Source organism: Phyllosticta capitalensis, assembly GCF_038381095.1.
Source record: "Phyllosticta capitalensis strain CBS 128856 chromosome Unknown BKA78scaffold_4, whole genome shotgun sequence".
Lineage (NCBI taxonomy): Eukaryota > Fungi > Ascomycota > Dothideomycetes > Botryosphaeriales > Phyllostictaceae > Phyllosticta > Phyllosticta capitalensis.
This window is the reverse complement of record NW_027117442.1, coordinates 2,343,935-2,357,403: the sequence shown is the minus strand read 5'-3', so window position 1 is coordinate 2,357,403 and position 13,469 is coordinate 2,343,935. Positions and strand designations below refer to the sequence as shown.

General features: G+C 58.3%; 4 protein-coding genes across 4 annotated transcripts; 3 read left to right on the top strand and 1 right to left on the bottom strand.

Annotated features, from left to right (window-relative positions):
- Nucleotides 1-4,302: 4,302 nt before the first annotated feature.
- On the top strand, nucleotides 4,303-6,845 carry BKA78DRAFT_123268 (ketopantoate reductase PanE/ApbA C terminal-domain-containing protein). Its single transcript, XM_066882470.1, has 5 exons — nucleotides 4,303-4,433; nucleotides 4,498-4,538; nucleotides 4,600-5,032; nucleotides 5,082-6,624; nucleotides 6,693-6,845. The coding sequence occupies exons 1-5, from the start codon at nucleotides 4,429-4,431 to the stop codon at nucleotides 6,708-6,710; spliced, it is 2,040 nt and encodes a 679-aa protein (XP_066745789.1). The 5' UTR covers nucleotides 4,303-4,428; the 3' UTR covers nucleotides 6,711-6,845.
- A 1,783-nt stretch (nucleotides 6,846-8,628) lies between these two features.
- On the top strand, nucleotides 8,629-10,339 carry BKA78DRAFT_352211 (uncharacterized protein; the record flags this gene model as incomplete). The annotated part of the gene is made up of 3 exons (XM_066891311.1): nucleotides 8,629-8,725; nucleotides 8,784-8,863; nucleotides 8,915-10,339. 3 exons carry the CDS (start codon nucleotides 8,629-8,631, stop codon nucleotides 10,337-10,339), a joined length of 1,602 nt encoding a protein of 533 aa, XP_066745788.1.
- Nucleotides 10,340-10,923: 584 nt separating this feature from the next.
- Nucleotides 10,924-12,085, bottom strand: BKA78DRAFT_312446 (uncharacterized protein). Its single transcript, XM_066888305.1, has 3 exons — nucleotides 11,957-12,085; nucleotides 11,825-11,879; nucleotides 10,924-11,657 (listed from the first exon to the last, which is right to left on the bottom strand). Exons 1-3 carry the CDS (start codon nucleotides 12,007-12,009, stop codon nucleotides 11,196-11,198), a joined length of 570 nt encoding a protein of 189 aa, XP_066745787.1. The 5' UTR covers nucleotides 12,010-12,085; the 3' UTR covers nucleotides 10,924-11,195.
- Nucleotides 12,086-12,247: 162 nt separating this feature from the next.
- On the top strand, nucleotides 12,248-13,225 carry BKA78DRAFT_352209 (uncharacterized protein; the record flags this gene model as incomplete). Its single annotated transcript, XM_066891310.1, has 1 exon — nucleotides 12,248-13,225. One exon carries the CDS (start codon nucleotides 12,248-12,250, stop codon nucleotides 13,223-13,225), a length of 978 nt encoding a protein of 325 aa, XP_066745786.1.
- Nucleotides 13,226-13,469: the final 244 nt, after the last annotated feature.

The following is a 13,469-nucleotide window of genomic DNA, read 5'->3' as shown; positions in this document are numbered from 1 at the left end:
TGAAAGTCTTCTGCTGGCCACAGGGCACGGCATGTGCTGCTGCTGCTGCGTACTGGTACCCCGACATACCGCCAAGCGAATATTGAGCGATGCACGATTCAGATGGATGCGTGCCCGGTTTTGTGCCTCGCTACTTGGCGCAAGCAGGAATATTCGTTTCTCACAAAGTATATGTCGGCGACGGGACGGTGCGAGCTGAACAGCGAAGCGATGTGAATTGGGATTGATATCGCGGTGTGGAGATGTGGAGGTGGCAGTGGATGCTGCTGCGGTGCGGCATGGTAGCGAGCGACCCGAGGCGCGCTTCGGATTTATGGTGTTATGCGAATACGGAACGGGAAGGGGAGAAAAGAAGGGGTCAAGAGGGGGAGGGAGGGGAGGAAAAGGGTCTGGGACAAAGCGACTACTGGGTGGTGCCTGGAGCGATGGGCTGCGGTGCGAGGGGACCGGCGTGTAGCTGGGAGCAGTCAGTTGGGAGGACGACGTTGGAGTATCTAGCGACGCCGTGCTACGGGGACGCGACGCGCGCTGGCTGCGGTGGATAGTGGATACGGTGGTGTGAGTGGGATGGCATGGAAAGAGCGGCGGGCGTTGTGTGTGTTGGCGAGCGCATGAGATAGGGGAAAATAGGGGAACAAGCCATGTTTCCCAGCGCGATGGAATGCATGAGAAGCAATGGAGATAAGACTTCGTGAGGATAAAGAGGTGCGAGGCTTGTGGTGTGGTAGATTTTTGGTGCGCTTATTGGGCGCGTGATATAGAGTGTGTCGCAGTGGGAAGACGCAGATGAGGAAGGAGATGGTTCATGGCGTCGCCATTGGTGCCCTGATTTTTCCACGGTGTTCATGTTCATAAGCACAACAACTTGAACTGCTTCAGGGGTGACGTCATGTATATAGAGACCGGCACACGACTACGGCAGACGACGGTCTTCGGCTTCGGTTTGTGGGCAGACTGGCGTGGCCGGAGACAGGGCCGGCTCTAGACATGATGTGGACATTATTGCCGCGTGGAGGCGATTGTGAGCCATTGCCTGATTGGGGTGCGTATAGAGGGCGGTGCGTGTCGGTCAAGTCGTCAGTCGACTCGTCGCCTGGCACGGCCACTCGAAGCCTGACGCAACAATGACAGCGCCACAGCTCTCGAACTGACTCTGTCGACCATGTCTCGGCGTCCGAGTTGTTCTCTTGAGTCTTGACTTGTTGCTGAAGCTCTGCGAGTGCAATTTCGCTTGCCGCATTGGGTCATGGCTATTTTAGGCCCTGGGCCGTGGGATGATTGGCTGCAGATGAGGCACGCCAAGGATGCGTCGTCCCCTTGAAGGCACGGGTAGCTATCTCAGCATGGATGGACGGATGGATGCCAACCGCCGCCGTGTTCCGTGGCGCCCTGACACTTGTCACATCTGTCTCGTCGAGTCTCGACCACTTTTATCTCTGTTGTCCAAGTTGGCGGGTGCCGTGCATGCAACAGCAAGAAATCGGCCTGCTCGAGCTTCGGACAGCGCGGGAGATGAACTGCCCTCGGAACTCCGGGCACGTTGCGGCCGTCGCCCAAGGCACGGCACGTCTTGAATCGTCCGTTGCCCGGTGCTTCTTTGGCCATTCGAAACACGATGCCGCTCTTGGGAATCGAGATCTACAATGGCGGCTGTCAGATGGCTGCTTCGGGCGCTGCAGAATCTGGCTCGCCATGCCCTCTTTTCATTTCGACTTTTGCCAGTTGCCATGTGTGCTTTTCCAAACCGTCTCAGTCCACGGTTTGACCTGCTAAAAAGGAAAAATATTGCCAATCTGCCCGTGATCCACCCACCACCGCCCGGGATCTGCTTGCCGGCATCTGCGGTGGGCTGAGACGCGCCGATGAACCAGCGGCAACCACGCTTGCCGGTGCCGATTATGGCCCCCATTCCGCCCCGGTTGCGTTGCCTGCCGGTGCTTAGGGATTATGGCTGCGTGCCTGGACCTATGGCGCTGCGCAAAAAATAAAAAAAAAGTCCTCGGCCTCGTCCAGAGCTCAAATCATTTGTCTGCGCCGCAGGGCATATTGAAATGACCGTGCGCTAGAGGCAACAAGGTGTGGCGGGTCGCGGATAGCACTGCTAGCAATGACCGGGTCCTTGGCTTTTGACAGGACAGGCGTCCGACAACTCTCCAACGGCTTTGCTTGGCGTATATCAAGTGGGTTTTGATCAAATTTAGGGAGTGCTGTCATGTCCACTCAGCACTGTGACGATGTAATTCCGTATTCGCCGGGGCCGAGCGTATTCGCATGTTGCTCTGGTAGGACGGCATGACGGGCAGTGGAGAAGACGTCAGGCAACACGTTCCTGTGATCAGGCTGGCGGACGCACGCAGGATTCCAGAAGGGCAGAGCCCCTTTTCCCGCGCAGCAGTTGAGGAAAAATGAAAAAAACACACACATCTTGTAGAGCCTCGGGGAGGGCGCCAGTGCAACAGCGAATGCAGGCCGAAGAACCATGGAAGCAGATTGGCGTGGCATGACGAATTGCCGTGCTTCAATGTCGGTTGGACGGGAAGCCATGCCAAAGCGTAGCTAGCGTACAAAGTGCGCTGCTGTTTGGAGAGGGCAAGCTCGCAATGTGCGTGCCTCTTCCTTGGACCCCGCTGGCCGTTGGAGGGTGGAGGGTGAAGAACAAAGTCGGCCTCGTGGGCCGGGCAAGGAATCTTCGGCTGGGTACGTCAAGGCCAATTTCAGGATGCTGTGGCGCAGAAGGTTACTATTCCTGTGCGGCAAGAAATGGTCCTGTTGCGCAACGCTCAAGGTGAAACAGGAGACGGACTTGGGCACGCAGCGGGAGGGGCACACGAGAAGCACTGCTGCGTCTGCTGCGTGCGGGCGAGACAATGATCGAGTCGAAACACGACAACCAAGACGACGCAAGCAGCGGGCGGCAGAGTTTGTCTTTAGATGCCTTGAGCCTGCACAAGTTTCGTTTCAACCTCTGCTCAGGGCAGACATATCGAAATAAGCTCGCTGTCTGCGGCTCCCATGATCCATCACCATCCTTCGTGCGCGCGACGACAGACGTTGGCTTCCGTCGGTTGGATTCGCGATTCGGGCCGGGTCGCGTGCTTGTCGGCCGTGGTAAATAATGGTGAGAATTGGAGGCCGCGCAAGGCGAGCAGCGGGAGCGCCATTGGTTGTTGGAGGCAAAATGGCTGGCTGGGAGCGCGCCGAAACGCTGCGTGGCCGTAGAGCTGCCACGTCCACACTATATCTTCGGGTAGGTTGACCGCAGTATTGTCGCAGTGAGCCGTCTTTGCGCCATCGTGGTCAATAATAGAGGGTCAAAGAGGTTCTGTCGAGTACATGGTGGGTGTAAAGGTACATGTAAATCCTTCGAGCCCCCTGTCCGTCATGGTCGCCGCGCTCTTCCGCAAGCCCGCGCGCGCCCTGTCGTCATCTTGGTGCCCGCCGACGCCCTCATCAGCACCACCTGGACGTCCACCAGGTCAGGTCCAGCAGCGAACGGAACAGCCATCAGGTCCAAGGTCAAGTCAAGGCCTAGCAGCAGCACCAAGACCAAGACCAAACACTTCCTTTTCATCCTCTCTTCCTCTTCACTGTCCACCGGCGCTGCTCCTCTCCCGTCCACGTCGCGCTGCCCCCGATACCCCGTGGCACAGGCGCAACGCACTAATCTCTCCCTGCGCCTTGGCTGTGGCTGCCATTCCTGCGCGGCCTGGTGGTGGGAGCTTCCGCTTCCTCTTGTCGCCCGCGACCGTTGAGAGACATCTTTCCTCGCCCGACGCCCGATAGTCTAATCCACTGGCGCACCTCCACCTCCGTCTACTTACGACTTCACTACCACCACCACCCACTCCTCCGACCGCCTCGACCTCTCGCTCTCTTCCCCTTCTTCCTCCACCCCCCATCTCTCTCTCCGGCTTACCGGCACATGTCGGTCGATTTCTCGCCTCTGGTCGACTTTCGCTCGTTCTGATTCCGTACCCGTCGTCGCCTTAATTTCCTAATTCCCCTGGTGCTTGGACGTCGCGCCCGGCCTGGATACGCAACCCGCTTCACCTCGTCCCGCCACACTTCTGGCCGTGAACCCCTAACCTCCCTCCGACTCTCGAGAGGTGAAAAAAGTTCTTCGTCCTTTTCATTCACATAGGCCATCATGGCACCTGCTACGCCGAGGCTCCGCATCCTGTCAGGTATGTCGCGTACCTGAGACTCCCGTCCTCCCGCCTTGACAACCGCTGGCCTCCGCTGAGGCTCACGTCAACTCGGCTCCTCCACAATAATTGCGACCACGAGCTCTTGGGGCTGACGTTTCTTGCAGTCGGCGGCAATGCCGTCTCCGCCTTCCTATCCTGGCGCCTCCAGGCCACAAACTCCTGCGACGTGACGCTGGTATGGAAATCAGGCTTCGACCATGTGTCACAATACGGCATAACGATGAAGTACGTGTGCCTTGCAATCTTGACATCGCCAAGTGGGACAGCCGTAGCTAACACCAACAATCAGGTCCAAGTTATACGGCACAGAGCGTTTCAAGCCGCGTGCAGGTACAAATCTATCCCAAACATTGTTTCACTCGCACAAATGCACAAGCTGACCTCCGACCAGTTGTGCGCTCTCCCGAAGATGCCGCCAACATATCCAAGGCGCCGTTCGACTACGTCTTCCTCTGCGTCAAGGCCCTGCCCGACGTCTACGACATTGCCTCTGTCATCGAGCCCGTTGTTTCCCCACAGCACACATGTATTCTCGTCAACACCACACACACCCTCGGCGTCGAGGCGTACCTCGAACAGCGTTTCCCGACCAACGTCGTCCTGTCGCTCGTTTCCGGTGCCGAATTGACCCAGGTCGGCTCGAGCGAGTTTGAGCATACGGGCTCGACCGAGATCTGGGTTGGCCCAGCCAACAAAAACCCCTCAATCCCGCATTCGATTCAATCGGATATGGCAGACGCGTTGGCCATGACTTTGAGCTCGGGCCAGGTCGATTGCAAAGTTTCCCAAAATATCCGCCAGCAGCAGTATGAGAAGATGATAGGGTAAGAGATCCGGTGCCCTGTGCGCAATCGATCACTGACCCAGGCCTAGAAACATTGCTTTCCACCCCGCTAGCGTACTTTTCGAGACACCAAGCCACGCAGAACTCGTGGAAAAGGTGGGGGTTCGCCAACTGATTTCAGGGGTGATAGACGAGCTTTTGCAGATCGCTGCGGCTCAAGGCTGCACGTTTCCTCCCGAGTTCAAGGATGAGACTATCGAAGCCATGACGCGTCCTCAGGAGACAAACAGCACCATGTTCCAAGACTACGCGGCGAAGCGACCCATGGAGGTGGAGACGTATCTTGGTTCCCCTATGAAGCTCGCCCAAGAAGTCGACATGTCAGTTCCCCGCATCGAAACCTTATATGCCCTTCTTCACAACCTCAACATTGTCAACCAACAACGACCCGCCGCTCCTCCAACTTCGCCTGGCGCTCAACATCCTCCTCGCATGTCTTCTGCACCAATGCCCCGCGGCCCTGCGATGAACGGTATGAACGGAGGACCCATGCCCATGAAAAATGGAATGCGTGGCCCTGGCAGCAGGGCTGCGTCGATGAGCAACGGTGTTCCTCCACCGATGATGAGGAGAGGACCTCCTCCCAACGGCATGCCTCCGAACGGAATGCCGTCGCGACCGCCTACCGGCAACGGCTACGGACCTCCCCAGCGACGAGGATCCTTGGACGGCGAAGGTCTGGAAGAGTTTAGCCACATCATGCTTTACGACACTGTTCCCGAGGATGGAGCCAGCGACATGCCCAATGGTGTACCCCCGCCGCCTGGAATGAACGGAATGGTCAACGGCATGGGTAACGGCGGATACGACGGACCTATGCCATCTCACGCCAACGACCTGGCTTTGAGGGAGAGGGAACTGGCGCTCAAGCAAAAGGAGCTTGCCCTGATGCAGCGCGAGATGCAAATGCGCAACGGTCCTGGCCCCCGACGGATGCCTCCTCCGCCATCGCATGCCGACTTTGATGAGCAGGATGAGGACTATTTTGACCCCATGGCTGTCCGCGGCCCGCCAATGATTGATCCCGACAACGTTGACATGATGAGCATCACGTCGCGTCGCACTCGCAAGGCTCCAAGCGCTCAGCAGCTGCGCAAGAACCCTGAAATGCCTCCAGGAGGTCCCATGAACGGACGTGGCCCCCGTGGTTTTGGTCGCCCCGGATTCCCGAAGCGAACCAGCGCTAGGCTCATGGCCGATGTTCCGGGCGTGCACGACTCGATTATGAACAACGCGTTGCTAGGCTACTCATCAGACCGGTATGGCAACGTCGACCGCGCCAACATGGGACAACAATCGCGGACCAACTCGCTCACCGCGGCACGTTTGGACGAGATGCACGGCCCCGGGCCCTACGGTCCATATCCACCTGGACGTAGGGCGAGCCAGTCACCTGGTAATCCCCTGAGCCCCAGCCGTGGACGGCCTTCTCCTCCCGGCGGTTATCCCCCATACGCTAACGGACTTCCCAACGGCAGGCCATCCCCGCCAGGCATGAGGGCTCCAGTGCCCAGGCATCCGCCGGGCCATGGGAACGCCGTTGCGCCACAGCAAGTTGAGCAATATGCAGGGGTGAGCAACCCATACCCGCCCAAGAATGCTCCTCAAGTTCGCAGTCTGACTGGAAGTGCGAGCGCTAGCGCGGAGAGTGGAGATAGCGGCGCCAGCGCTCACGTAGAATCTGAACCGTCTGCGGCCAGCAGTCAAAGCAGCATTGGCCGGCAGCATGCTCAGCAAGCTCAGCAGCCGATCGGCGTGCGCTAATCGGAAAAGAAAAATTATCAAGCATGTTTAGTCGCTTCGTTTTGTTCAACGACAAGCGGCACTCGACTTGGAGTTTTTGGCGCAATATTTGAGGGCGATTCTCAGCTTCACCCGAGCTCCGAGCAGCGGCGGCGGCGGCGGCGGGCTCCGGCTCGCGTGTGGCATGCACGGCGCTGTTCGGCGAAGGGTCGCACGCGAGGGCATGCGTCGGCGCAAAGCCTGTTGTCGGCGAGCCTCTTGGTGCGGCCCTGGGACATCATGTCTTAGCGCGCGTATCACACGGATCCTTTGCCCCGGCGACGGACCTGGGCTTTATTTTCTTCTCGATAATGATCTGGATAGAAGGATGGGATGGATCAAGGCTTCAGCCTGCACAAGGACACATGTTGCATTCGGCTACGACGAGACATTTGTTTTCGTTTTCTCTTTAGCGGTGGTTGGCGTCGTCGCCAGGTACATAATCGACGAGCGTCAGCACCGTGAATTTTTCTTTTCTCTTCATCCATGCTGCAGAGGGGGAACAGTGTTTTGGTCGAATTCTGGGAGCACCCGGCTAATTATTTCCTACTGCGAAAGGGTGCGCGGGAACCAAGATGGACGGTTGTCTCGATTCTTCTTCATTTCCTTGTCAGACGTTCCTTTTGGCTTTTCTTTGCGGTAGTCTTTTCCTTGCGCACAAGTTTCGTCGGGTCATGGGCAGGATGGGGCAGCGACAAGACAGTGATGAAGAAGTATTGCTTCAAAAAGCAGCAGCAGCAGCAGCAGTGTGCGTTTTTGACGGGTCAGCAGAGGTGGAGTGAGATGATGATTGTATGGCTATCGACTCTGCTGAGGCCCGGAGGCGGAGTGTGGGGAGTACGAGGGGTTTGTGGAGAGAGTGGAGATACGATCAGGAGTGGGAAGATGGGAACCAAGGGGCTGTATAGGATGGTAGGCAGACATACATACAAGGCGAAGATTGATGGACAACTTCGGTTACTGCTGCGATGACGGTGAATACCGATGGAGTGGTGATGGATCGATTGAAGAACCTACCTTGGCGCCTTGGTCGAGGCAAAAGTTCGGCCAGGCGTTCGCCGGAAGGGCCGCCAGGCGAGTCAGGGAGACCCCAGGGACAAGTCGGAGCCCCAGGAGGGGAGCCCCAGGGAGCCGTATTCGCAGAGGGTGAAGGGCATGGAGCCGTTGCCAGGTGCTGGGTGCCGGCTATTGTGTGAGCAACCTGACGACGCGACGGCCACGGCCACGACGACTCGACACTCCCGTCGACGGGTCAATGCCATGGCGGTGAAGAGTGACGGCAGCCATCGCGGGGCTCTCCCTCACTGCACGTTTCTCCCCTCAACACCATCGTCACATCGTCACAACTTCGCTCCTCCTCTCCAGGCCGGCGCCCTCATTACGTAGTGCTGCCCCGCCGCGCGCCCCGCCCAATGACAGTAATGCCACCCAGGCCCGCATTACAGCTTTTCGCCAGCCTTGACGTCCCACGCGCCCAGCAGACTTCGGTCTGCTAAATCGCCGGGCCTTCCAGACGGTGGTCCCCAGGCCTCTGCTCCTCGACCTTCCACGTCATTCCTCTTCCAGCCTCTCGTCCGTCCCTCCACTCTCCTGTCTGTCGCTTTGGTCGCCCTCGCCGTCCTGCTCCAGTTCGTGATACCGCGCCTCTTCCTCGACCAAGTCTCCCCACCTGGCGAGCCCCAAAACCTCCTTCTGACCACCGACCAAGCCTTGCTCCATAAAACCCCGCCATCCTGCTCCGCATCCTCTCCCACCTCCCACCAACACACCTTCAACACCCCCTTCACACACAGCATGGCTTTGGCAGATGAGGCAAGGCGCGTCGCCGCCCAGTTCGACTTTACCCCCGATGAAGTCCGCAGATCCGTCACGGAATTCATCCGTCAAATGGGTGAGACAAGACTCCCTGCTGCCATGTGGTGTGACATCATGCTAACCCGGGAATTCAGACGAGGGTCTCCAAAAGGACGGCACAGAACTCAGCCAGATCCCCACATACGTGACGGCTGTCCCCAATGGCACGGAAAAGGTGAGTGTGATTGACATGCCCTGCATACCCCGCCGCTAAAACATTTCGCAGGGTCTGTACATGGCCGTCGACCTTGGCGGCACCAACTTCCGCGTCTGCTCCATCCAGCTGCATGGCAACTCTACCTTTTCCCTGACCCAGTCCAAAGTCGCCATCCCGCGCGAGTTGATGGTCGCAAAGACTGCCAAGGAGCTCTTTTCGTTCCTGGCAAAGCAGATTGAGGCATTCCTCAAGGAGCACCACAGCGAGCACTACCACGGACACATTCGCAGGCGCAGGACAACCTCGTTGGAGGATGGCTTCAAGGACGAGGAGATTTTCTCCCTTGGTTTTACCTTTTCGTTCCCTGTCCGCCAGATTGGCATCAACAAGGGTATCCTGATGCGCTGGACCAAGGGTTTCGACATTGAGGACGCCGTGGGCAAGGATGTTTGCGCGCTTCTTCAAGACGAGATTGACGCTCTCCACCTGCCTGTTCGTGTTGCCGCGCTGGTCAACGACACCGTGGGTACTCTGATGGCGCGCTCCTACACTTCTCCTGGCAAGACTGGTACGCTGCTCGGCGCCATCTTTGGTACCGGCACCAACGGCGCGTACGTTGAAAAGCTCGACAAGGTTACCAAACTTAGGAATGACAAGGAGGCTGTCTACGACGACTCCACCGGCGAGATGATTGTCAACACTGAATGGGGTTCGTTTGACAACAGCCTCAAGGTACTTCCCGTCACGCCCTACGATGCCGAACTGGACAAGAACACGCCCAACCCTGGCATCCAAATGTTTGAGAAGCGCGTGTCTGGTATGTTCCTTGGTGAGATTCTTCGCCAGGCAATCATCTCGCTTGTCAAGAGCCAGGACGTGCCGCTCTTCAAGGACGAAAACAGCGGCTCCAACGACGTACACAGCACTACCTGCATTGACGCGTCGTCGCCGCTGTGGAAGCAATGGGGTCTCGACACGTCGTTCCTCTCCATCACCGAGGCCGACGCCTCGCAAGGCCTGCGCGTCACACGGCAAACGCTGGACCGCGACTACGGCGTCAGCGCAGCCTCTGTGGAAGACGCTGAAGCCGTCAAGGTCATCGCCCGCGCCATTGGCAGGCGAGCTGCCCGTCTGTCCGCCGTTCCCATTGCCGCCATTGTTCTCGCCACTGGCAAGCTCAACAACTCTTCCGCGCCCACGACCAGTGACCACCCGGCGACGGCAGGCTCAGTGCCCCGTGGCAACGGCCCCGCCGACGCTGGCAAGGACGACGTCCCCGAGGAGGATGTCATCGACATTGGTGTTGACGGCTCGCTCGTCGAGTTCTACCCTGGCTTCGAAGAGTACATCCGCGAGGCGCTGCGCGAGGTCCCCGAGATCGGCGCTGCCGGCGAGAAGCGCATCCGCATTGGCATTGCCAAGGACGGTAGCGGCGTCGGTGCGGCCCTGATTGCCCTCGTGGCGGGCAAGGTTGGCGTCGAGACCGAAGAGTAGAGTTGACCAAGTCGCTCCAGTGGGAAGACTTGTTTCGCTTCGTTTTTGATACGCCGGTTGTTGTTTGGGAGTGCGGCTTGGTGTTGGAATTGAGACTGACGACGGTACGAGACGGGATTGAGTTGACTCGAGGCGGATTGGAGCGTGCAGAGCGCATGATCTTTCCTTCTATATCACACATATATAAGACGGTTCGGCGAGGAGAAGATTGGGGCTTAGGGGGGAAGGAAAGGAGGTTTCTCATGGTAGATATGGGCGGTCGTTTGTCTACTTCTCAGAGCATCTCATGATCACCACTTTAAGTTTAACAAGTTTGCCAATTCGCCCCGAGGAATCAGTGCACTGTAGTCCAGGGAATCTAAAAGCCAAGGAGTTTCTTTTCTGGGTTGATCCATTGTTTGAGGACACTGAAGCTTTCTAAATTTCCCTCCAAAATTCAACATTACAGAATGATATCTGGATCCGACACGAGACGTTGGAACGGCTGTCTCCATTTGCCCAAGTCAAACAGAGTGGAAGGCACGAGCAAATATACGGGGGGCCATGCGAGCCCATTGAGCATGTCAGACGGCCAAGTGGGTGGAGAAGTGGGAGCGGCCAGAGCAGCGCAGGTGCAAAGAGTCAATCTATGGTTGATGTGGACAATCTGATTGATGCTTTTCAGCTTCGGCGGCAAGACTGCTTGGTCTAGAACGTATATATGTGTACAACAAGCAGCAAAAGGCAGGCTTTTCTCCCCAGTCCAGGACCGCTATCACCAACAAAACCCATCGGGCACAGCACACGTGCTATATCAAATGCTTGACCCGAGTAGTACTGAGCTGCTACCATCTCTGACTGATTCCACCCCGCCAAATCACCTCACAGTCTTCTCGACGAACTCCTTCTCCAACCGACCAACCTCCCTCTTGAACGCCTCGACCTCCCTCCAGCAATCCAGGGGCCTCCGGTCATTGAAGCGCAAGCACTGCACAACCTCGGCCTTTGCCTTTTCGACTCCCGGGTCGGCCGCCTCGACGCGCTTGCGGCTCTCCAGCTTGCCGCGCAGCTCCGCGATCTGCTTCTGCACGAGCCCGCGGCTCATGTCGCGCTGGCGCTGCTTCTCGGCCAGCGTGTCGGCGCTGCTCAGGCTGTCGGCAATCTTTTCGGACAGGGATTCTTGCTTCTTGTCGGCTTCTTCCGAGGCGGCGGCTTCCGTGGCGAGCGTCGACTGCAGTTGCGACAGCTTTTGCGCTTCCAGTGCGCGCAGCTTTTCCAGCTCCGCAGAGAGGCGTTCTTGCACTTGGCGCTCGAGTGCCAGCGCCCGCGTCGAGTCGGTCTGTGTGGTGGGCCCTGGTTAGAGCGAGCTTCATTTCCATGCTATGGTCTCGTAGTCCAATTGCCTTGCTTCTTCTTGTGCTTCTGTCTCTCGGGATGCGGTGGATGGGCGTGCGGTCTGAGGGTTTGCTTTGGTGATCACAAGCCATTGGCTCGCAAACGACGTACCTGCGGGCTGTTCTGGAGCGAGTCGGTCAAGTGCGAGGAGAGGTGGACGGGAGCTCTGTCACAGAGGTTAGCATTGGTCCAACTTTTTGCAGCTTTGCTTGGTGGGGGACGGAGAAGACGGAAACCACGCACGCGGTGAAGACATGGGCCTTGTCGGCCTCGGGTTTCGAGTTGCCCGCGCCCATGATTGTGTGGGAGGTGCGAGGAGGGGAGAGGGTAAGGTAGGTGGAGGTGGGCGCGTTTTGCGGATGGTGGTGAAGGTGCCTTGACGTCGAATGGAAAGCAAGGTGTTTGGCCGGCCATTGATCGGAGCCCCGTCACGTGCGTCGTGTTTACAGCTCTCCCATGAAGCTCCAAACAGCTACCCTTCACTTTTTTATTTCTCTGCGAAGCAACAACCTCGACCGCTGACGCCGCAGCGCCATGCTGCAGACGTCGATTTCCACATGGCTCCAGAAGCCAAAGGCCGTCCGCGAGCCGGCGCCGGAAACCGTCCAACTCGAACCGCAACAGAAGAAGCGCAAGCAAGACTTGGACGCCAGCACCGCCGCCGCTGTTGACGCACAAGCGCGCCACGAAGAAGACGCAAAGGACAAGGTCTCCAGGAGCCCACGGTCACCATGTGAGAAAGCGAAGGAAACCAAAACCTGCGCGACAGCACTCCCGCCACAGCCATTCGCAACGAAATCGCGTCTGCGACCTCTGCCGCCCAACGTCGACATCACCCACCTTGATGCGTCAACACTGCACTCGTTCCGCCGCCTCAACTCGCTCCTCCTCGAGATACCGTACCCGCCCAAGTTCTACGACGAAACGCTCTCCGACCCCGTCGTCCACAGCCTCTCCCTCGCCGCCTTTTGGCGCGACAACGTTAGCGCATCTCCCGCCACCACCACTACAAGAACCGCCGCTCCACCGCGCAAGCCCATACTCATCGCCGGCATCCGCTGCCGCGTGCTGACGCCCTCGTCCCTCCCACTCCCCTCAGCCAACGGCGACGGAAGCGCCGGCGGGAGTACGACGCTGTCGTCGTCGCGGGGACCCATCCTGTACATAGCGACGCTGGCTACGCTCTCGCCGTACCGTGCTCTCGGCCTGGCGACACACTTGCTGGCGCGGGTGACGGGGACGGCGGCGCGCGAGCACGGTGTGCAGGCCGTCGTGGCCCATGTGTGGGAGCGCAACGAGGAGGGTCTCGACTGGTACAAGGCACGCGGGTTCGAGGTCTTGGGTAAGGAGGAGGAGTACTATCGGAAGCTGAGGCCCATGGGTGCGTGGGTTGTCAGGAGGAGGGTGGGCGTGGCTGATCTGCTTGAGGATGGGCAGCGCAGAGAGGGAGAGCAGGAGCGAGAGAAGATGGGTGGAGATCAAGACGACGCTGTTGAGTGTGAGTCAGAGTGAGAGAGACGATGTCAGCCAGAAAGGATCATGCTGAACCCGATTCTGCTCTGCTCGTCGTCGGCATGCCTCCAGGAACTTCAACTCAACATCAAGGCCTGGACGTCCGCGAAGTCGAGGCTTCAGGGTACATCCTCTCATCACACCATACGCCGAGCCGCCCATACGCATCTGAGCACCATCGCAAACGATGAAGCCGGTTTAGAAGGCCCGGTAACCCCAAAGCCTTCCCTCAGCTCACCTTTCA

Excerpts from the sequence above, each read along its gene's own strand:
- BKA78DRAFT_123268 (XM_066882470.1), top strand. Across the intron at positions 4,539-4,599 it reads GCGTTTCAAGCCGCGTGCAG|TTGTGCGCTCTCCCGAAGAT; the intron begins GTACAAATCTAT and ends ACCTCCGACCAG. Across the intron at positions 5,033-5,081 it reads CAGTATGAGAAGATGATAGG|AAACATTGCTTTCCACCCCG; the intron begins GTAAGAGATCCG and ends ACCCAGGCCTAG.
- BKA78DRAFT_312446 (XM_066888305.1), bottom strand. The coding sequence starts at position 12,009 with ATGGGCGCGGGCAACTCGAAACCCGAGGCCGACAAGGCCCATGTCTTC. Across the intron at positions 11,880-11,956 it reads AAGGCCCATGTCTTCACCGC|AGCTCCCGTCCACCTCTCCT; the intron begins GTGCGTGGTTTC and ends CCTCTGTGACAG. Across the intron at positions 11,658-11,824 it reads CGCTCCAGAACAGCCCGCAG|ACCGACTCGACGCGGGCGCT; the intron begins GTACGTCGTTTG and ends CCCACCACACAG.